Source organism: Canis lupus, chromosome 6 (assembly GCF_011100685.1).
Source record: "Canis lupus familiaris isolate Mischka breed German Shepherd chromosome 6, alternate assembly UU_Cfam_GSD_1.0, whole genome shotgun sequence".
In the NCBI taxonomy this organism is placed as follows: Eukaryota; Metazoa; Chordata; class Mammalia; order Carnivora; family Canidae; genus Canis; species Canis lupus.
The window spans coordinates 24,064,278-24,087,490 of record NC_049227.1 but is presented as its reverse complement, the minus strand read 5'-3'; the positions used below and the strand labels follow the sequence as shown (position 1 = coordinate 24,087,490).

General features: G+C 39.5%; 2 protein-coding genes across 18 annotated transcripts in view; both read left to right on the top strand.

Annotated features, from left to right (window-relative positions):
• Positions 1 to 1,797, top strand: part of LOC479817 (ATP-binding cassette sub-family A member 3-like) — a 136,050-nt gene extending 134,253 nt beyond the window's left edge. For 7 of the 12 annotated variants that reach the window (XM_038540111.1, XM_038540110.1, XM_038540112.1 and 4 more), the window contains 3 exons: positions 122 to 195; positions 582 to 713; positions 1,532 to 1,797. In XM_038540111.1, the coding sequence (XP_038396039.1) occupies positions 122 to 195; positions 582 to 713; positions 1,532 to 1,774 (449 nt within the window). In that variant the 3' untranslated portion in view covers positions 1,775 to 1,797. The remainder of the gene's footprint in view (positions 1 to 121; positions 196 to 581; positions 714 to 1,531) is intronic. The other 5 variants (XM_038540103.1, XM_038540108.1, XM_038540107.1 and 2 more) reach the window with 5 other exon arrangements.
• A 1,140-nt stretch (positions 1,798 to 2,937) lies between these two features.
• The window catches only part of LOC479816 (ATP-binding cassette sub-family A member 3-like), a 195,459-nt gene continuing 175,183 nt past the window's right edge, over positions 2,938 to 23,213 (top strand). For 2 of the 6 annotated variants that reach the window (XR_005360838.1, XR_005360836.1), the window contains exons 1-5: positions 2,984 to 3,065; positions 13,909 to 13,972; positions 14,809 to 14,914; positions 15,244 to 15,496; positions 18,853 to 18,980. Coding sequence is in view for 1 of the 6 variants with exons in the window: in XM_038540129.1 (XP_038396057.1) it covers positions 14,855 to 14,914; positions 15,244 to 15,496; positions 18,853 to 18,980 (441 nt within the window). In the remaining 5 variants the exon portion in view is untranslated. Of the gene's footprint in view, positions 3,066 to 4,322; positions 4,338 to 13,908; positions 13,973 to 14,808; positions 14,915 to 15,243; positions 15,497 to 18,852; positions 18,981 to 23,213 lie in introns of those variants that run through there. The other 4 variants (XR_005360837.1, XM_038540129.1, XR_005360840.1 and 1 more) reach the window with 3 other exon arrangements.

Sequence of the window (23,213 nt, the reverse complement as noted above, 5' to 3'; positions counted from 1 at the left end):
TCCCTTTTTGTATTGACAATGTCTATTCACCCTCTATTGTGAATAATTGTTGATGCAGCAATATTTTATAAATTTAAAATATCTGCAAGATTATTCATCTATCTTGTCTTTCATTTCTTAGGTAGTGCATTAAAGCAGGAAAACCAAGGGATCCTTACCTACTATATTCCCAGCAAGGACAGTAGCTGGGGAAAGGTAAATGTAGAAACCATTCTTTTCTAACATTTCATGTTAAAAAAGCACTAATGATGGGGAGAATATTTGATATCCAGGTATGTGTAATGGGAGAGGAGCAGAAGAGTAAAGTATGTTATTTTTTTTTAAAAAAACCCTAGAGTTTAATTGATTTGTTCCTTAAATCCCATTATTAGTCTGAATCCTTCAAGAGAATGGGGACAGAGAACTGCTTCCTTGCAGATTCTCAATTAAGTTTTCAATCATTTTTTCATCTCCCCCTTTTGTCCTCCAACATTAACTTGGCAGGACTTGGAGTAAGTGCAAGGAGAGGCTCATCTGGGTTGGGCACTGGTGGGAATGACTGCAGTGGTAACTGCACATTTTTATTGCTGTTGTTGCTAAAGGTGTTTGGTATTTTGGAGGAAGCTAAAGAGCAATTCCATTTAGAAGATTATTCCATCAGTCAGATAACGCTGGAACAAGTTTTCCTGAACTTTGCTAACCCAGAGAACACAGAAGGTGATTATAATGAAAAGGTACCATGAGATTCACTCCCAACCAGTGACCTTAGGACTCTGTCTATACATAGAGGGGCATAACTATGGGTGTGTATATCTTGGTGTAAATATATTTACATAATAAAGAGCTCCCCAAAGGAGAACATATGTCACTCCTTTGTAGATTTACATTTGTGGCCTATGTATCCAGCACATGCAAATCTAAAGACATTTGGTGAAATTGCTGTTTGTTTTCCTAAAAACTTAAGAGTGCCATTAATCAAGGTTGGAAAAGGACTTCTTTCTGAGCATTCGGATTATTTAAACAGAAACATCCAGAAATGGTGGTGCTGTCAAATGGGTCAGCTTGCAGAGCAAGACGATTATGTTTCAGTACCTGAGTTATGGTTAAGAGGAACATTAAGACTGTATCAAATCATCTTTCCCATGGCTACACACACAATTTCATACCAAAAAGGATCTAATTAAAATCACTATCGTTGAAGAAGTAGCAGTAAGTTGGGTTGTTATTTCCAAGACTCAAACCAGGATTCTTCATTTGCAAAAGAATCTTTAAAAAAAAAAAAAAAAGATTTATTTATTCATGACAGAGAGAGACACACACACACCCAGGCAGAGGGAGAAGCAGGCACCGTGCAGGGAGCCTGATATGGGACTCAATCCTGGGTCTCCAGGATCACAACCCGGCCTGAAGGCGGCGCTAAACCGCTGGGCCACTGGGGCTGCCCTGCAAAAGAATCTTTGTACCAAGACATTTAGAGTCCAAAAACATTAAGCATAACAATTCTCTAAAATAGTGTGTTTTCTTTCCTCTTCTCTCCCCACATATGATTAAGAAGGAAAGAAGAAGAAGAAATGAAGGAGAAAGGGAGACAGAGTGCAGTTTTTCAGGTCTTGTCCGGGCACATGGAGTCTCCCATCAGCCACATGAGAAATCTGATCACTCTCGAGATTCATGGGCAGATGAGCAGACAAGTAGGGATAACTGTTGTCCAGTTGCAAGACAGAAAGAGTTCATGAAGCTGCTCTATTTTGACATGTTTGTTCAAAGTTTTTGCATTCTCAATTGGATTTTGTGAGTAATAAAATGATACCCAGAAGCTATTCTGTGTTTTATTGTTTTTAGGTTTAACATTCTATGGGTTCCACTCCCATAGAGATGGGATAAAGAGATAGTGCAGCAATTATCCTCACTGCACATGGGAGACACAGAGGGTGAGGGGTACCCAGCAAGCAAGCAGGAACATCCTCAGTGTACCCTTTAAGAGCCTGAAAACCACATAGCACATTGAACAGGGAGTTTTCTCTGTACGTCCTTAGAGCTATTCCAGCACCCTCTCCTGACAAAGCTTAACTTGACAGTTCAAGAGCCCAGATCCATTCGGCGCTGAGAGGCCAGAACCTGATACCTGGTCCAGTAGGGAAGAGAAGCGCCCTCTGATAGAATTCAGAACCTGGGCTGCCAACCATTACGCTACAGTGGAGGTGGGTATTGGGGTGGGGTCCTGCAAAGAGGCAACCATGGACCAATCTGTGGGTGCCCTGTACCCTCTCTCAGAGCGTGAGGCCTCCTTAAACTCTTCTCTCGCGCCCTGCCTGAGGCACCCAGACCCCGAGGGCCCTACCTCGTGGCCCAGGGAGCGGGCGGCGGGTCAGGGGAGCGCGCGGAGGACGCACAGGGGTCTCCACGCGCTGAGCAGCCACGGGCGGAGGCCGCCCAGGCCCAGGCAGGAGGCGGCGCAGGCTGCGGAGCGACACACGGGTCGCCCCACGGCCGCGTCCGCGTCCGGGGCTTTGAGTGGCCCCAAAGCAGAGTGGCCCCAAAGCTCCTGTGCCTGCACCTCTGCCAGTTACCTGTTGACCCCCACAGACCGTAGAGGGCAGTGGCCACTGAATCTCCTCCCACTTCCCGCCGCCAGCTACCGGCCTGCGAGGGTGATCAGGCACCCGAGGCACGAGGGAACCCGGACAGGCGGAGGATGATGGGGTCGCTTGGCGCGGGGCAGGGGCCAGGAGCCCGGAAGCGGGCGAACGGCCACGAGGTAGGGCCCTCGGGGTTTGGGTGCCTCAGGCAGGGCGCGAGAGAGGAGTTTAACGAGGCCTCACGCTCTGAGAGAGTGTCCGGGGCACAGAGGGTGCGGAGACGCGTGCCGCGAGGGCCGCAGGGGGGAAGGGGCGGCCTGGGGCCGGGCGTGTGCGCGCATGCGCGAGGCAGGGGCCGAGGCGGGAGACCAGAGCCTCGCGAGAACTCTCAGCTGGGCGGTTGGCGAAGGCGTTGGGAGGAGGCGCTGCGGCGGGGAGGGCGCGTGTCCCTCAGAGGTGGGGGTGGAGGCGGAGCTGTGGCCCTGGTGGTTTGGAGCCGTGAGAGCGGTGAGTGTGGGGCCTGCCCGCCTGGCGTCTTCTCCCCAGATTCCCCGGGGAGGCAGGGGTGCTCCCCAGACTCCCCCGGAGGCCGACCCGCCAGCCTCATTCTTGAGTGCAGAGCCCGAAACCCCCCAAGCCCCAAATACGCGGGAACCCTCCACAGCGCTCCCTGCTGCGCTCCAAAATGACACCCCAGTCCCCCCTGTACGTAACACACATATTCTAGTATGACTTGCACCCCACTATCGAATGTCAGGGGCCACCACACCCCGGTGTTGGCCCTCCATCCTCACAGGACCTCACTCCCGTCCTCTGCCTGTCCGGGTCCCCCTGCTCTGGGGCATGCATCCAGGGCTTCCCAGGGAGGAGAAAGTGCCCTCCGCGTCAAAGACACCAAAGCAAGCACAGGAAGTAAGAGATACTTCTCTGGACCCCCAAACAGAGAAGCTAAGAGCCTGAAGCCCAGGGGAGCGAAGGGAGAGGGGGAAGCTGGCTCCCCGCTGAACAGGGAGCTGGAGGTGGGGCTCCATCCTGGGACTCCAGGATCATGACCTGAGCAGAAGGCAGACCCTTAACAGACTGAGCCCCCACGTGTCCCTAACCAGAGCAAAATCAACAAAATTTTATTTTGACTGTTGCAAGTACTTGAAAGGCAGGGCTCTGGAGGCACATGTGGGTCTCGGCCTGCTGAGTCCAGAACGTCCAGAACGTCAGCACATGACTGGGGTACTTAAAAACAAGATGTGTTTCTCACAGTAGGACACTCTGAGTAACTTCCTGAGGCTGGGAAGTCTCAAAGCTTCATACAGGTCCCGTGTGTGGTGAGAGCCTGATTTCTGATTCACAGACAGGCCTCTTCTCACTGTGTCCTTCACAGGGTGGAGGGAGCAAGGGAGCTCCCTGGGGCCTGTGTCTTAAGGGCATTAATGGCATTCATCAGGGCTCCATCCTCATGACCTAATGGGGCTAGGATTTCAACATACAAACCTGGGGAGGCAAGGAGGACACGGACGTTCAGGTTACAGCAATGTCTCAAGGTAAATGTTTGATTTCACCGAACTTGTTTCATCATCTAAAAGAAACTGGACACTACTTGTACCCATTTCTGAGGTGATTAGAATATTTCAACTGACGGAACACAGTAACGGTCCGATAAATACAGGAAAGGAACATGGAAGTTAAGTGCTGACGGAAGCTCACATGTCTTAGTTTTCGTCTGCCAAAGCAAGAATTGCACTGAACTAAGTTAAACAGGCAAGGAAGACTCCATGCAAGGAGGTCAGTCTGAGCTCAGTTCTGCTGAAACAAAGGGTGGGAGGGTGTGTGAGGGCTGAGTGAGACAATGGGAGTGCCCTGGAGGACTGTAGAGGGGAGGTGGACCTGTAGAACACATTGAGTAACTTGCTGAAGTTTGTTCCTGTGGTTCTGCAATCAGGCCATGTGTGCTTGCTGGTTGTTGCCTGTTAGAAGCTAGCTCCTGCCCTCCCACAGAGACTGGGAATAGGGGTGCTATCTTCCTTGAGGATTACATTATTTCAAAGGATGGCTCCCAGGTCCTTGCTAAAGACAGTTTGGAATTACAAAAGAGGAAAGAGGCTTGGAAAAAGAGCTACTTATGTTTTAAACAGAGAAAGGAAGTGTAATTACAGGTTTTCTAAAGCAGATGCCCAGAGAAAAGGGTGATCAGGACCTAGAGCCAGGGGGAGCCTGTCTAAACATTAGTCCAGCTCAGGAACATTCAGGCCATCTTGATCACGTCATTTTATGCAAAGTAGGCAGAAGATTTAAAAGGAAAGATACCTCTGTTTTGGCAGAATTAAGAAAGCTGCTGTGTTTCATTCAGAACAGCTTGGTGCTTTTCAGAACAGGAAGTGTAGTGACTGTAAATCTCATCTGTAAGCAGTGTAATGGCTTCATTTTCAGTAACCCTGTTTAATTGTTTTTTAGAGCCCACACATCAATAGGTTGCCTAAATTTTTTAGACCCCTAGGTTCATGGCTATCCTACTACCTCCCCCTTTCTTTCCCACCCTAGTGTTGCATCCAGGTTTGCGGGGACAGGAGCGGGAGTGCATCTAGTATTCAGGGCCAGTATATCATGAGTGAACCCGTTCCTTGTCTGGCTCTGTGGAGTCGGACTTCTTCAGCTGGAAAATTCTCCCAGATCTGTCTTGGAGATGGTAAAGGAGGTGGGATGACAGGATATAATGAAGCCTTTTCCTCTTTGTGCATCATTTCAATTCATTTGTGTTACCTAGAAAGGACAAATGATAAGAACTAGACTTTGTCCTTTTAGGCTCAGGTATTTCTCTCTCTCTCCTTTGAGACAAAAAGAAAAAAAAAAGTTGAATGGGGGATACTAAGATTGTACTTAGGTGCAAACTTATAGTTAGTATTTCAAAATATTACCCACTATGAGAGCAAGAGGAAAAAGGTCTTGGGGCAGTCAGTTCTTCAGGTACTTCTTCACAGATTTCTAACCCCCAACATGTGAAGAAGTAATTGAAAAAATGATACAGGTGCATTGTATAGAATTCAAATCTTATCAACATAACAAATTATAGAATGTGTGAATCTCCTATATTTCACTCTTGAAAGACAAATACTGTCAACACATTGGAGTATATTCTGCCATTTTTCTTACATATTTTTACAAAAAAGTATTTATATTATATAGAATGTTTTTCATCTTTTCCCCTTACGTGATATATTATCCTCCCATGAAAGTACAATTTTTTATCCTCCTCCTTGAAGCAAATGAATAGGATTTCATTGAAGGAATTGCCATTATGTATTCATTGTTTCCATTTTATCTTACTATTTCCAGTGTTCTGAATGATTATCTTTCTTATGAATATTTGTTTTGCTGTGGTTTTGTTCTAGGAACTGCTTCTGTGGGGGGGGGGGGTTCTCTTTAAGACTTTAATCAGCAGAAATCAGTGACATTTCTCTACACTAACAATGAGACTGAAGAAAGAGAAATTAAGGAGTCAATCCCATTTACAATTGCACCCCAAAGCATAAGATACCTAGGAATAAACCTAACTAAGGAAGTAAAGGTCTATACCCTAAAAACTACAGAACACTTCTGAAATAAATTGAGGAAGATACTAAGAGATGGAAAAATATTCCATGCTCATGGATTGGAAGAATTAATATTGTGGAAATGTCAATGTTACCCAGGGAAATTTACACATTTAATGACATCCCTATCAAAATACCATGGACTTTCTTCAGAGAGTTGGAAAAAAATCATCTTAAGATTTGTTTGGGATCAGAAAAGACCCTGAATAGCCAGGGGATATTAAAAAAGAAAACCATAGCTGGGGGCATCACAATGCCAGATTTCAGGTTGTACTACAAAGCTGTGGTCATCAAGACAGTGTGGTACTGGCAGAAAAACAGACACATAGATCAATGGAACAGAATAGAGAATCCGAGGGATCCCTGGGTGGCGCAGCGGTTTGGCGCCTGCCTTTGGCCCAGGGCGCGATCCTGGAGATCCGGGATCGAATCCCACATCAGGCTCCCGGTGCATGGAGCCTGCTTCTCTCTCTGCTCTCTCTCTCGCTCTCTCTCTGTGACTATCATAAATGAATAAAAAATAAAAAATAAAAAATAAAAAAAAATAAAAAAAAAAAGAATAGAGAATCCGGAAGTGGACCCTCAACTCTATGGTCAACTAATATTCGACAAATGAGGGAGGACTATCCACTGGAAGAAAGACAGTCTATTCAATAAATGGTGCTGGGAAAATTGGACATCCACATGCAGAAGAATGAAACTAGACCACTCTCTTTCACCATACACAAAGATAAACTCAAAATGGATGAAAGATCTTAATGTGAGACAAGATTCCATCAAAATCCTAGAGGAGAACACAGGCAACACCCTTTTTGAACTTGGCCACAGTAACTTCTTGCAAGACATCCATGAAGGCAAGAGAAACAAAAGCAAAAATTAACTATTGGGACTTCATCAAGTTAAGAAGCTTTTGCACTGTATTTTTTCAATTAATCAATGTATTATAGTGTTCAGTACTGGTCTTCCACCTCTTTGGTTAAATTTATTCTAAGGTATTTTATTCTATTTGATACAGTTGTAAATGGGATTATTTTCATGATCTCTCTCTTTCTTGTTTATTGTCAATGTATAGAAATGCAACAGATTTTTATATATTTATTTTGTGTCCTGCAGCTTTACTGAATTCATTTATTCTGTTTTAGTGGAGTCTTTAGGGTTTTTTAAATATGTGGCACCATATCATCTGCAAAATGTGACAGTTTTCTTTCTTTCAAATTTAAATTCCTTTGATTTACTTTTCTTGTGTGATTGCTGTGGTTTCCAATGCTATGCTGAATAAAAGTGGGTATAGTGAGTATCCTTGTTTTGTTCCTGATCTTTTAGCTTTTCACAATTAGTATGATATTAGCTGTGGATTAGTCATATATGGCCTTTATTATGTTGAGGTATGTTCCCTCTGTTTTCATTTTGTTGAGATTTTTTTTTTAGCATAAATGATTGTTAAATTTTCTTAGGTGTTTTTCTGCATCTATTGGGGTGATCGTATTTTTTTTATCATATCGTTTTCATCTTTATTTTGTTAATATGTTATATCACATTGATTGATTTGCAGATGTTGAACCATCCTTGCATCCCTAGAATAAATCCCACTTGATCATGGTATTTGATCCTTTTAATGTATTACTGAATTTGGTTTGCTAATATTTTGTTCAGGATTTTTATATCTATGTTTATCTGGGATATTAGCCTTTAATTTTCTCTTTTTTGTGATGTGCTTGTCTGGTTTTGATACAGAGTAATGAAGGTCTTTTTAAATAAGTTTGAAAGTGCTCCTTCTCTTCAGTTCTTTGGAAGAGTTTGAAAAGGATAAGTATTAATTCTTCTTTCATAGTTTGTTAGAATTCACCAGTGAAGCTATTTCTGGAGTTTTGTTTGTTAGGAGGTTTTTTATTACTAATTCAATCTTTTTGTAATAATTGGTCTGTTCAGACTTATCTATTCATAGTTCAGTCTTGGAAGATTGTAAGTTTCTAGGAGCTTACTTTTTCTGGGTTGTTCAGTTTATTGGTATATAATTTTCCATACTGGTTATGATCCTTTGTATTTCTGTGGTATCAGTTGTAAATTTTCTTATTTCATTTATGATTTTATCTGCACCCTCTCTCTTTTTCTTGGTGAGTCTAGCTAAAGGTTTTGTCAATTTTATCCTTTCAAAGAGCTAGCTCTTAGTTTCATTGATCTTTGCAATTGTCTTTTTAGTCTTTCATTTATTTTAATTATAATCCTTATTATCTCCTTTATTGTAATTTTGATCTTTGTTTATTCTTTTTTTGAAGTTTATTTAGTTGTAAAATTAGCATGTTTATTTAAGATATCTCTTATTTCTTGAGATAGGCCTATATTACTATGAACTTCCCTTTAAAACCACTTTTACTTCATATCATAGGTTTTGGTGTATTATAATTGTTTTCATTTGTCCTCTGGGTATTTTTTTTAATTTCTCCTTTGATTTCTTCTCTAAACTAGCTGTTGATGAGTAATATGTTGTTTAATCTCCCTTATTTGTATTTTTCTCATTTCTCTCTCGTAACTGATTTTAGTTTTATACCATGGTGTTAAAAAAGATGCTTGATATGATTTCACTTTTCTTTAATTTATTGAGACTGGTTTTGTAGTTTAACTTGTGATCTATTCTAGAGAGTATTCCATGTGCACCTGAGAAGAATGTGTATTCTGCTGCTTTTGGATGGAATATTATATATATATATATAAAATATTTGATGTAATGTGTTAAGGTGTTTCCTTATGAGTTTTATGTCTGAATGACCTATACATGAGGTGCTAAAATCCATATTGCTGTCATTTTTCTCCTTTAAATCTGTTAATATTTGCTTTATATATTTTGATGCTCTGATGTTGGGTGTATATATATTTATAAATGTTTTCTTTCCTTGATGGATTGACTTTTATCATTATATACTGTCCCTCACTGTCTTTTATTATAGTCTTCATTTTAAAGTCTGGTTTTTTTAATGATTTATTTTTTTAAGTAGACTCCACATCCATTGTGGGGTTTGAACTCATAACCCCAAGATCAAAAGTCATATTCTCTACCAACTGAGCCAGTCAGGTGCCCTTAAAGTCTATTTTGACTAATATAAGGATAGCTACATCGGCTTTCTTTTTATGTCCATTTACATGGAATATCTTTTCCCATCCCTTCACTTTTATTGTCTATCCTTCTTAAGTGAGCCACTTGTAGGCAGTATATAGGCATATATGTCTCTCTCTCTCTTTTTTTTATACAGTCAACCATTCTGTGTCTTTGATTAGAGAATTTAGCCCATTTATTTTAAAGTAATTATTGGTAGGTATGTACTTGTTGCCATTTTGCTAATTGTTTTCTGGTTTCTCTCTGTTCTGTTCTTCTTCTCTTTATCTCTTTTCTGACAGTTCAATGACTTTTTTTTTAGTGTTTAGATTCCTTTTTCATTTTCTTACTCTAAGGTTTTGTTTTGTGGTTACTGGGTCAAAAATGTCATCCTGTGTATAACAATCTATTTTAATTTGTTAGCAACTTAAATTTGAACACATTCCAAAACTACATTTTTTACTCTTTTCCTTTTTTATTTTTGTCACTTTTTATATCTTTTATATTTGTGTCTCTTAACTATTGTAGTTTTCATTAACTTTATACATTTGTCTTTTAACCTTCTTGAATAGCTTTTATAAGTGATCAGTCCACTAACTTTACTATGTATTAGGTGAAACAGCTACTGAAGGAGTGGCTTTATTTATGTAATGATCCTCATCCTCCAACTTTGACCTGGATCTCTCAAATATTTATGATTATCTAAACCACTTGATTTATTCTTGATATGCCTTTGATTAAGGTACACCAAGACCATCCATGATCCAAGAGAAGAAATCTCATTTAGCACCTACTTTGAGGCTGATTGGAAGCCAAGTCTAGGCAGCAGCTTTTAAAGTATACAAATATGTACAGTTCTGTGGGACCACAGTAATAATCTCTGCTGGCCTCCAGACCAGGAGATCAGGAAGTATCATACCCCTGAGCCACAGTTGTAAAAATTGAGATTCCAATGAGTGTATAAGCTTCTTTCTGGTAAATCTCATTGAACTGTGAAAAGGATAAGGGAATGCACAAGAATGGTGTTCTCCCTGCTTATATTCCCCGGGACCACCTATACTTAGCCTCTTAGTGTATGAAACCTGAAGTCTGTCTCTCAGATTGAAATTCCAGATTAAGTAAATAAACCTGTTTTGCAGGACGACTAGGGTTGTGTTTCAGTCTGCTTTCTGTGCAGTGCCCTGGGAATGGTGATCTACGAAGAACTGTCTTTCCATGGAGCTCTGGAACACCAGGGCCCTCTTGGCCACCAGGGTCAGGCAACTGAGGGGTGACTCCTTGTGGATTGCACGCTCCTGCTGACTTTAGCATGGCAGCTGGAGATCATCTAGGGTAGGACATACTTTCTGGTTTCAGAAAGGCAGCAGGAAAATGCGTTGGCTTCATCAGTGCAACTGAAGAGTGCCTTATCTTTGTATGCATGCTGGCTTTAAGTTGGGAGTGGGACAAATACCGTAACTGCGTGTACTCACCAATCCCAGCCAGAGTGAAGGGGAATGTTGCAGCTACCCTGCTTGCAGACTTTAGCTGGGAGAGAGAACTCTGACTGTTTGTGCTTGCCTGCATCACCCATGCAATGGAGGAGTGCTGCATCTGCAGGTACTGTCTGGCCTCAGCAAGTGCTGTGACTGCTCACCCTCCCCCGCCCCAGCAAGGTGGTTGGGGATGCTGTGTCCAAGCTCACCTACCTGTGCTAGCAGGCTATGTGGAGAGTGAGGCAATGGCATCTGCCTGTGCCTCTGTCTCTGGGGTACATCTCAACTCTCCCCTGCCCCTCCAGCTGATGCCCCGTGATATGAAAATGAATCTCTTTCACATTTGGTCTAAGGATTTTTCATACTACTATTCTTTCACTGGGTCTCAGGGCCAGTGAGACCATATGCAAGCACTCCAAGAGGGAACCTGTTTCTTACAGCACTTCAGGACCCCTGGATGTCAGTCCCATTGGTTTTCCAAGCCAGACATTCTGAGAGCTCATATCTCCAATGCAGATCCCAGGGGTCAGGATGCCCAGTGTAGGGTACCAACCCCTTGCTCCTCTGAGAGAAACACCTATCTGGTGATATCCTTCCCTATGTATATTGCCATGCCAGAATGGAGTTTTTTGTGAGTCTTTGTTTCTGATTCTTTACCCCTTTCAATGTGGTCCTTACATCCTTTGTTATGAAAAGCAGTTCATCTAGTTTCTGAGTTTTTTCAGAGAGAAATTACCCATATATAGCTGTAGATTTGGTATGTCTGTGGAAGGGGGTGAATTCAGAATCTTCCTTCACTGCCGTCTTGGGACTACTCTATTCTGACAGTCCATTGACCTCACTTCTTTTATACTAATTCTTCCTTCTTTTTGATTGAGTCTGCTGTTGAAGGTTTCTATTGAATTCTTCAGTTCAGTCATTATGTTCTTCAACTCTGAGATTTTGGGGGTGGGATGTGGGGTAGTAGTTTTTACTTTTTTTTTTTTTTTTTTTTTTTTAGTTTTTACTTTTTTATGTAACTTTTTATTTTGTTTGTGTGTTGTTTTCTTAATTTAGTCGTATATGTGTGTTTATTGTAGTTCACTGAATTTAAGAGATTATTTTGAATTCTTTGTCAGACACTTGATAGACCGCCTATTTTTAGTTAGTCATTGGAGTTTTATTTTCCTTTGGTGTTGTTATGTTTCCTTGATTATTCATAATCCTTGTGGCCTTGTATCTGTGTCTGACATTTTAGGAAGTAGGTACTTCTTCCAGTCTTTACAGACCTGCTTTGTCAGGCTAAACCCTTCACCAGTTAGCCAGTCCAGAGTTTCTGGGTGGGTCATCTGGTGGTGTCCACAAATGGGCAGTCCGCAAATGGGGTAGGCTGATCTGGTGTCTAGGTCAGCAGTTGTAAAGGCCTGGTATTTGGGTACATGGGAACCTGCCTGGTACCTAGTTCTATGGGGGCAGGCTTGGCACTTGAATCTTTGGTAACAGACCTGGGACCTGAGTCCATGTGGGTAAAACTAGATCCTGGAGCCATCCAGCACCCTGGACCACTGTGGTGAGCCTAGTGACAGGTCCATGGGGACTGGTCTGGTACTGAAACAGGTCAGAAGCCTGGTTTCACGGAAGCCAGCCTGGAGACTGGAGCCATAGGTACTGGCTGGGCAGTAGGGTGACCTGGAAATCTTGACCATAGGGGTCTGTCTATAACCTCAGAGTGCAACGTGGAGGTTGAGTCTGTGGGGATTGATATGGCCCTGGGGTGGGCCGGGTACCTGGGTCCATGAGAGCTGGTCTGGTGATGGGGTAAACCAGAAGCCCAAATCTCTGGGAACTAGGATGTGATTTAGGTCCACAGAGGCCAGTCTGGTGCCCACCTGGAACCTGGGTTTATAAGGAACTGATTGGAGCCATAGGAGCCACCATGATCATAGAATTGGCCAGCATTGGGGTTATCTAGGAGCCTGGGTTTACAGGATCCCACCAGGTGCGTGGTGCTGTGAAGCTGGCTGGCATCAGGATGGACTAGGAATCTCCTGCTATGGGAGCTGGCTGGTGCTAGAGTAGACCCGGAAGGTAGGTTTCTGGGAGTCCACTGGGAGCCTGGTGCTGTGATAGCCACGTAGGGACAATCATAAGATGGAGATTACAGGGGATCCCTGGGTGGCGCAGCGGTTTGGCGCCTGCCTTTGGCCCGGGGCGCGATCCTGGAGACCCGGGATCGAATCCCACATCAGGCTCCCGGTGCATGGAGCCTGCTTCTCCCTCTGCCTGTGTCTCTGCCTCTCTCTCTCTCTGTGACTATCATAAATAAATAAAAATTAAAAAAAAAAAAAAAAAAGATGGAGATTACATCTTCAGCATATAGGAAGTTTAAAACTTTATATATACATGTAGAAATAAATATATTGTACATAATATGTGGTTTCAGTTATAGTGCTATATATATATTCCATGCAAGGACTTTATGTGCACCTTATCTTAATAATTGTTCAATTTATAAAATTCATATTTTGGTATTATAGATATATTCAGGGAAAAAAGCCATAAAATACTGTGTATTTTAGGGATTTCAAGACATTTTCTTACAGAAAGCCGGAAAAAAAAAAAAAAAAAAAAAACCTCAGCCATTCTCTGAACATACCTTATAGTTTTATGCTATCTTGCCTTTCTTCTCATCATTTTCTCTGTTTATTGAAATCTAATTTATTCTTTTGGTTCCTAATTGAGTTCTGCCAGTTCTAATAAACCTACCACGAGCTAATATAATGAATTAGCTTTTCTTTCTGTATTTTTGAGCTGTCTTTACTCACATTTCCCACATTCTGTTGTGTATTTTCAGTATTGTTTTAGGAAGCAGGTGTGACTCTCAGTTCATAAATTATGAATGAAATTGGATATAAAAACACTGTATAGGGGTGCCTGGGTGGCTCAGTTGGTTAAGCGTCTGCCTTTGACTTAGGTCATGACTGAGTCCTGGGATTGAGCCCCATGCTTGCTGAGCAGGCAATCTGCTTCTCCCTCTGCCTCCCCCTTTCCCCACCGCTCATGGTCTCGCTCTGCTCTCTCAAATAAAATAAATAATATCTTTAAAAAATTATGTATTTTCAAGTTTTCTTTATTGTACAATATATAATATATATAAGACTATTTATATGAGCAATATAAAATATATAATAAAAAAGAAATTCCTACTCATCTTTTTACAGTATTAAATAAGAACATCTCTAGGAATTTAGAACCACTTATTGTATTAGCCTCTCCAAACAGTCTGTAAGTATTCTGATATTTGGAATAATCCTTTCCTTGCTTCAGTATACTTCCTATGAATGTATTCCCTTTTTTAAGATTTATGTGTTTATTAGAAATAAAGAGTGAACAAGCAGGAGGAAGGGTGAGGGAGAGGGAGAGAAAGAATCTCAATCTAACTTCCTGGGTCTCCATCTCAAGATCCTGAGATTATGACCTGAATCAAAACCAAGAATTGGATGTTCAATTGACTGAGCCACCCAAGCACCCCCTGTGAATGTATTCTTAATCACTAGGTGCTGGAGTTTTACCTTTTGAACTTCAGCTAAGTGAGATCCTAATGAACATACTCTTCTTGGACTTGATTTTTATGGGTCAGTACTATGTTGGGATATTTATTTATACTGTGTGTAATTGTAGTTCATCCCTGTCATTGATTTTCAGTATTCTATTGTATGAATATACTACAGTTTCCATTCCACTGTTGACTTTTGGGTTGTTTTTAGGTTTTTTATATTATAAATAGTTATATTAAGTGTACTTATGAATATTTTTCTTGTGTGTACATATGTTTTATTTGGATAAATATATCATTATGAAACCATTCTCACCATCATTCTGTGAAAGAATTAGGATTCAGCCCTAATACCCACAGACATATAACTATTTGGAGAAATGGAACCACATCTTACTTATATTTTAAACATATTAGAATCTCATCAGATATTAACTAAACTAATATAAAAATAGAAACTATTATTTTCTTTATTTCAAATATGCTACCAATATTTGAGGATGATTAAGAATGAAATTAGGAGAAAGAAATAATTCTGTTATTTGTTTGATGTTCACATTATTAGATAATATAAAACCTTTCACATACCCCTGGAGTTGAATTGTAGAAGAATGGATTTATTGACATTCAGCCAATTTGCTGTGCTCCTCTGGAAAAACTTTACCTTAAAGGTAGGTGAAGGCATCCATGTAAAATGTTCATAAATAGCTTTGTTTTTCAGTTCAGAGTTGTGGATGTGTCCGTCCATACATACTTTTTGAAAAAATCAATTCCAGAGCTATAGGTAGCTTTTCCTAATGTATAAAACTGACTTAATCAGTAGTATAGTATGACCTATAAGCAAGTTGGGAGGGGAGGAAGTAAAGGTGGGTACAAGATAGTCTAGGAAACACTTGGTTGCTCCAGAGTAAACTTGGCAGAAGTTTAATATCCTAGAGCTATCCATATGCATTGAATGTGTGTTTTTGAATTAACCATCATCTTTTTGTTTCTTTTCTAGAGGAGGCAGGTCTTTACTTTAATATTGGAAATCTTAACAGTACTGGTGTTTCCAGTGATGATTTTGCTATTCCGTAAACTTACTTCTATAAACGTTGTCGGACCTTACAATTATACTTCCCAGCCCATCAATACTTTGCCACCTTTCCTCAAAAATCCTGAAGATTGGGAATTGATTTATGTGCCTTCTAATATTGATGTTGTAAGTGAGATCACGGAGAGTATGAAGAGGAATCTGAACATCAGTGTAAAAGGTTATAAATTAAGGTTTTCTATAAAACTTATTAAATTGGTTTTCAATGGAGTAAATCAGTGTTTTAAAAAAGAATAAAATTAGAGAAATCGCACGTCCCAATTTTAAAACTTGCAATATAACTATAGTTGTGAAGACAGTGGGATATTGGTGGAGGGATAGATTCATAGATCATTGAAACAATACAGGCATACCACAGGGAGATATTGCAGGTTCAGTTTTAGACCACAGCAGTAAAGCAAATATCACAGTAAAACTAGTCAAATGAATTTTTTGGTTTCCCAGTGTGTATAAAAGTTATGTTTATGCTATACTGTAGTCTATTAAGTATGCAGTAGTATTATGTCTATAAAAGCTATGCATGCCTTAATTTAAAAATACTTTATTGCTAAAATTGCTAACCATTATCTGAGCTTTCAGCAATTCATAATCACTGATCACATATCACCATCAAATAATGATATGAAGGTTTGAAATACTGCAAGAATTACCAAAATGTGACATATAGACATGAAATGAGCAAATACGGTTGGAAAAATGGTATGAGTAGATTTGCTTGACTCAGTGTTGCCCCAAACCTTCAAATTTTATAAAACAGTTTCTGCAAAGTGCAATAAAGCAAGTTATACCTGTGGAGAACACAGAGAACTATACAAATATGCCAAAATATTTTTTACAATAGTAGAAAGATAATCTTTTCAACAAATAATGCTAAACACTTGAACATCAGTAGCCAAAACAATGAAATTTCACACCTTAGATTAAAAGAATATATCAAAATGGATCGCAGATCTATAAGTAAAATGATAAAACATTTAGGCAAGAACATAGGAGAAAGTCTTTGTAACTTTGTAGAGTTAGTTGAAGAATTCTTAGGCATCATTCATGAAAGAAAAAATGAAAAATTGGACTTCTGATGTATAATGTTATTAGTGGCTGCTGTTGGGGTTAAAATATGCATGCATAATTTTTCACAACTTAGAATTTTTGCTATTTTATTTTAATGGCAATGTTTACCAGTATATAGGTCCCTTTATAGTTCTCTCTTTAGGTTGTAGTTTTCACATCTATATAAGTTGAAAACTATACCAGAAAGTGCTACAATTTACACACATATTTTAAAGAACTTAAAGCTATTTACCCAGATATTTACCATAGCTCTTGCTTGTAACTTCATTTTTGAAGTTCCAAGTTTCCTCCTTCTGTCATTTTTCCTTCTTTCTGAAGAACTTTAACAATTTTTTAGAGCAGGTCTACTGGCAATGAGTTTTCTTTGTTTCCTTCATCTATGAATGTTTTTAATTCATCTTCATTCTTGAAGACTATTTTCATTTGATATAAAATTTTGAGTTGGTCCTTTCAGCATCTAAAAAGTATTTGCCAGTTTCTCTGACCTCTTTGGTTTTTGCATTTGAATCTGCATTTGAATCCTTGTTTTTTTATAGGTAACATATCACTTCTCTCTGGCTGTTTTCAAGATATTTTCTGTCTTTGTCAAAACTATGATTATGTCCCGAGTGTGGATTTCTTTTGGTTTATTCTGTTAGGGGGTTCTCTGAGCATTTTGAATCTGTAGTTTCTATCTTTCACCAAATTTGGGGAGCTTTTAACAATTATTTCTCAAAGTTGTATTGTCCCAGAAGTTATTGAGGATCTATTCAAATTTTTTTCCCATTTTTTTTCTGTCTCTTGTTCAGTTAGGTAATGTCTATTGATTTATCTTCACTCCTTCCTCTGTTATCTCTATACAGCTACATTCAAATGAGTCAGTTTTTTTTTTTTAAGCACCGTTTGAAGTGATCTCTACCTCCTGATTTATCTTATTTTGAGATATCTTTTTGTGGGCTCCTGGCTGGCTCAGTTGGCAGATAGAGCCTGTGACTCTTGACCTCAGGGTTGTGAGTTTAAGCCCCACATTGGTGTGGAGCCTACTAAATAAAAAAAGAAAAGAACTGTTAAACAGCTTGTTGAGATCTAAGCCACATACCACATATTCACTCATTTAAAGCATACGATTCAGTGACTCTTGTATATTCAGAGTTGCATATCCATTACCACAATCAATTTTAGAGCATTTTCATGACCAAAAATAAATCCTATAACTTTTAGCCATGACTCTACAATTTCCCATCCCACCGAGATTAGGAAAACACTAATCTACTTTCTGTCTCTATAGATTTGCATATCATAAACCTTTACTGTCAATGGTTTATATATAAGCCTTTCTCTTTTTTTAAGATTTATTTATTCATGAAAGACAGAGAGAGGCAGAGATACAAGCAGAAGGAGAAGCAGGCTCCCTGCAGGGAACCCAATGCAGGACTTGATCCTAGGACCTCCGGGATCATGCCCTGAGTGGAAGGCAGACACTCAACCACTGAGCCACCCAGGCGCCCCTATATATAAACTCTTCATATAAATTTTATATACCTGGAAGTTGGGATCATTTGTGACTGGCTTTTTTCACTTAGCATGTTTTCAAGTTCATCTATGTTGTAGTTTGTATCAACACTTCATTTCTTTTCATTGTCAAGTAATAGCCCATTATATGAATATACTGTGTTCACCTGGTATATCCTTTATCATTTGGCAGACAGTTGGGCTAAATCCACGTTTTGGCTTACAACTAATACTGTTATGAGCATTCATCTCTAAGGTATATGTAGACATGTGTTTTCACTTCTTTTGAGTATATACCTAAGAGTGGAATGAATATGTCATGTGGTAACTATGTTTAACTTTTTGAGGAACTACCAAAAGTTGTTATCTAAAGTTGTTCTATTTTATATTCTGGTCAGCAATGCATGAAGGTTCCAGTTTTTCCATATTCTCACCAGCACTTGTTATCATCTTTTTTATTATAACTATGAATTGGTATCTCATTGTGATTTTGATTTGCATTTCCCTTATGACTAATGGCTTGTCTTCATATATATTTTATAATTATTATTTAAAACTAGAGTGAAGTTTTTTTTTTTAATTTTTATTTATTTATGATGGTCACACAGAGAGAGAGAGAGAGAGAGAGAGAGAGAGACTGAGAGAGGCAGAGACATAGGCAGAGGGAGAAGCAGGCTCCATGCACCGGGAGCCCGATGTGGGATTCGATCCCGGGTCTCCAGGATTGCGCCCTGGGCCAAAGGCAGGCGCTAAACCGCTGCGCCACCCAGGGATCCCCTAAAGTGAAGTTTTATACTTAACATTGTTTTGAACCCTCAATAACCATTAAGTAGTTGTGATACTTGGAAAACACTGTTTTTAAATTTATAATACTGGGATAAGCTTTTATCCATGTATCTCCCCTTCAGTGGAATATAAATTTTTTCTATTGTAATGAACAATTTATCCTTTTTACAGTTCGAGGGTTTGCTTCAGAAATAGAGTTTGAGAGGTACATTGAATATGACTATGGATCTCATAAAGTACTGGCTGCCATCATTTTTGACTGTAACTTCAAAAGCAGCAGTGACCCTCTGCCACTTCAGGTGAGAACATTTTATTTAGAGTTTTCTAAATACACAGTTTTCTAGTAGTTGTGCTAACAATTTCTAGAATTTTAATGACTTTGCTATTACTAACCCTATTTTATGGATGAAGCAACCAATGTTCCCAAGATCAAACTACTAGTATATGATAGAGCAAGAATGTGAATCCAGATCTGAGTAACTAATTTCTGTGCTACTAATTAACTGTTACACTATGATAAGGAAAGAACTGTACACAGAAGGCCTTAGACTCATGGGAATCTTTGACTACTTAGGCATTGCTTCTAGATCTACAAAGAGTGGTGAAACAAGCTACGGAGCAGATGCATTTTCACTAACAAGGAATCAAGCATGGAAAAAAAGTCCTCTTTCTTCAAATGAAACACAGATATAAGTCCTTTCATAAATCACTAGAAAAAACTCTAAGCTTCAGCCACATTGATTCAGAACTAGGACATCCATAGGTGCTGAAAAAGCATCTGATTATAGCATAGCCCATGGGAAGGAGAAACTGGTGTCTGGTGTCTTTGAACTGGTGTCTGATTAGCAGATCTTGTTAGACATTCTATCCTGGTGGTGATAGAAATAAATAATCACCTATAATATCTACATGGAGGGATCCCTGGGTGGCGCAGCGGTTTGGCGCCTGCCTTTGGCCCAGGGCGCGATCCTGGAGACCCAGGATCGAATCCCACATCGGGCTCCCGGTGCATGGAGCCTGCTTCTCCCTCTGCCTGTGTCTCTGTCTCTCTCTCTCTCTCTCTCTCTCTCTGTGACTATCATAAATAAATAAAATAAAAATTAAAAAAAAAATCTACATGGAGCCAAACTCTATGTTTATAATGCAGATGCAGGTTAAGTAAAAGGCAAAATTAATAAAACCACTGATAGGATACTATATATTCTTTCCGTATGTCCCATCCTTCCATGACTCTATGCTTCTGTACCAGCTTCCATTTACTAAATCAGAATTATCCATATGCTGATAATGGATTTAGGCTCAACAGTATGCATTGGCTCAAAGTGTGTTAAGTGCCATTTCAAGTTTTATTCTCATTACTAATTGATTCTGCTTGTTTCCTCAAATATTTGTACTAGATTCCAGCTATTACCTTATGATAAACTGAAATAGGCTCACTGCCTGATGTAATAAAAGATTTCAGTAGGATCCTATCTCCTAGCATAATTGACAAAATGAATAGGGTAAAATGGAAAATTATCTGTCACACAAAGATCCAAGAAAAATCACAATTTTGGGGGGAGTTCTGATTTATTTACAGAATCGTATTACATTATTCAAAGAGATCACAATTTATTTACCATTTCTGCTACTGGGCACTTTACATTTTTTACAGATTTTTTTTTTCTATTTTGCCAGCAAAACAGTGCTACTATGAAGGTTAGGTACTCTGGATGTATGTTTGGACATAAAATATCTGGGGCATGGTCACATCTTAAAATTTATTACATAATGGCAAATTGTTTTCTGAACTGATGACACCAATTCAGACTCCCAGCAACAGTGTCTGAGAGTTCTCGTTATCAAATTTAATATTTTCAGATGTTTATATTCACTAATTCCATGGGTGTGAATTAGCTAATTCCACAGGTGTGAAGTGGTATGTAACTTTGGCTTCAATTTCCAATTCCTTGGTTTCTAATGAGATTAGCATATGTCTGTCCATGTTTAAAGTGATGAATCATTCTTTAGTGAGGTATACATTTGGTCTTTCCCCCCAATTTTCTTTTTTTCCCCCCAACTTTCTATGGAAAAAATTTATTTTTCATATTAATTGACCAATTTCTTTGTATATGCTACATAGGAATCTCTTGTCTTTCATATGTGTTGTATATTTTTCGAGTTTGTGGCTTTTCTTTCAGTTTTTTTGTGATCAGATTTTCTTTTGATGATTAGATTTTTCTATTTTAAAGCAGCCAAGGTTTTAGTTATTTTTCTATGTTTTTTTTAAAAGATTTTATTTTAATTCTAGTTAGTTAACATACAGTGCTATATTACTTTCAGGTGTACAATATAGTGATTCATTAATTCCAGACATTATTCAGTGCTCATCAGGACAAGTGCTTTCTTTAATCTCCTTCACCTATTTCACCCATCCCCCTACTCACCTCCCCTCTGGTAACCATCAGTTTGTTCTCTATAATTAGAAGTCTGTTTCTTAATTTCTATCTCTCTATCTCTCTTTCTCATTTTTTTCCCTTTGCTTGCTTGTTTTGAAAAAAACCACAATATGAATGAGTAAGGACAATCAACTGACACAAACACTGAGATGAATCAAGGTTGGAATTTGATATAACAAAGATTTCAAAGGAGCCACCATAAAAAAAAAAAGTTTCAAAAACAACTAAAAGTTGTCTTGAAAGGAAAAAATAGAAAATCTTAGCAAAGACATAGAAGTTATAAACAAGAATTATAAACTTAAAAATACAATAACATAAAAGCTAGTTGAATGGCTGGATAGTAGAATGGACAGAACAGAGGATATGATACTGAAGAATAGTCAAAAAGGTGCAAGAAGTGTGCTTTGAAAACTACAAAGCACTGTTGAAAGAAATTACAGAAGACTTAAGTAAACGTGAAGACAGCCCAAGTTCATGAGTAGGAAGAGTTAAGATGTAGGAGAATTAGGGCACTCTAAGCTTGTCTTGTCCCTCTAATACAGTTAGATAGTTATCAAATAACTCTGAACACCCAGGAAAGCACTTAGAGATTTGAGAGAACAAAAACTGCAAATCTTTCTTTTTTGTATATTTTTTTATTGGAGTTTGATTTGCCAACATACAGCATAACACCAATGCTCATCCCGTCAGGTGCCCCCCTCAGTGCCTGTCACCCAGTCACCCCATCCCCCCGAAAGACTACAAGTAGAAAAGCCACCACCTTTTGGTACATAGGAGGTATGGAGACTTGAATTCAGGGAGAGAGAGCTGTGGATACGGTGGTACGAAGAAAGTATTACAACCAGTGAAATGCAAAATTGGAGCTTTTAGAAGTCTGCTACTAGGGGGGACGTGCCTAGCTTAAAGGTGCTCGGGTGGCAAAGTAGGGTGGAAGGCCAGGTGTGACACCTTGGTCTGAGGATCCCCTGAGTCATAAGAAAGAGTGGCAACTAAGTGCTGCATTGTTTCCAGGCATTAGGAGCATGAAAGCCAGCTGAGAACAGCGAGTCTAGGTGCCAGCTTTCTGTTCTGTGTTGCCATAAACTGTGAACCACTGGACAGTCATGATCCTGCGACCACTTTCCTGGGATAGGCCAGCAGGCAGCAAAAGTGTGGCAAGTTCTCCCCCAAAAGGAACAGTGAAAGTCCACGCCACAGAAGTCCCTAAAATTTGGTTTTGAAACTCAGTCATGCACCTGAGATAAAAAAAAAAAAAAAAGCTCTGACACAGGAAGGGTGAAGGCAGGGATCTGATGGAAACCAGGAAGATAAGAGTGATTGATTGCTCTTCTGTGAGGGTTCACTGAAAATTGGAAAGTGCAAACTTTCAGGTCTGAGGCTAGGAAGTGGGGCTTTGCCGTATTTATCCTACTCATCAGCGCTGAAAAATCTTCAGGGAGCAAAACAGCGCCATCTAGTGGAATCCAGAACTGCGTATACCAAGCCCTGCCTCCTTGTGCCCTGGAGGCACATTTCTTCTAGGGTAGGTCCACCTGAGTGAGCATCCGTGCAACAGGCCCTTACCCCAGAAGACAAGCACAAACAACTAGCTCACACAAAGTTTACTGATCATAGCGGGATGCAAAGCTTCAGCTCTAGGGGAAAATAGTATCTAGCCTCTTTTGTACTTTAATTTTTTTAATTATAGTTATTTCACTTATTTTCTTATTTTTTCAAGTTTTTCTATATATATATATATATATATATTTTTTTTTTTTTTTTTTTACCTGAATTGTATTTAATTTTACTTTCCTGTGTTGGGACCTAGATTCTTTTAACAAGCAGACTAAAAATACACCCAGGATCTATTTTGTTGTTGTTGTTGTTGTTGTTGTTGTTTCTTTTTCTTTTCTTTTCTGGACAAAATGATGAGACAAAGAAATTCACTCCAAAAGAAAGAACAGGAGTAGGACTCATGGCAAGGAATTTAATCAATATAGATATAAGTAAGAAGTCTGAACTAGAATTTAAACGAGTATAAGGATAGTAGCTCGGCTTTTTTTTAAAAAGCATAAAAGACACTATGGAATCCCTTACCGCAGAGATATAAGAGCT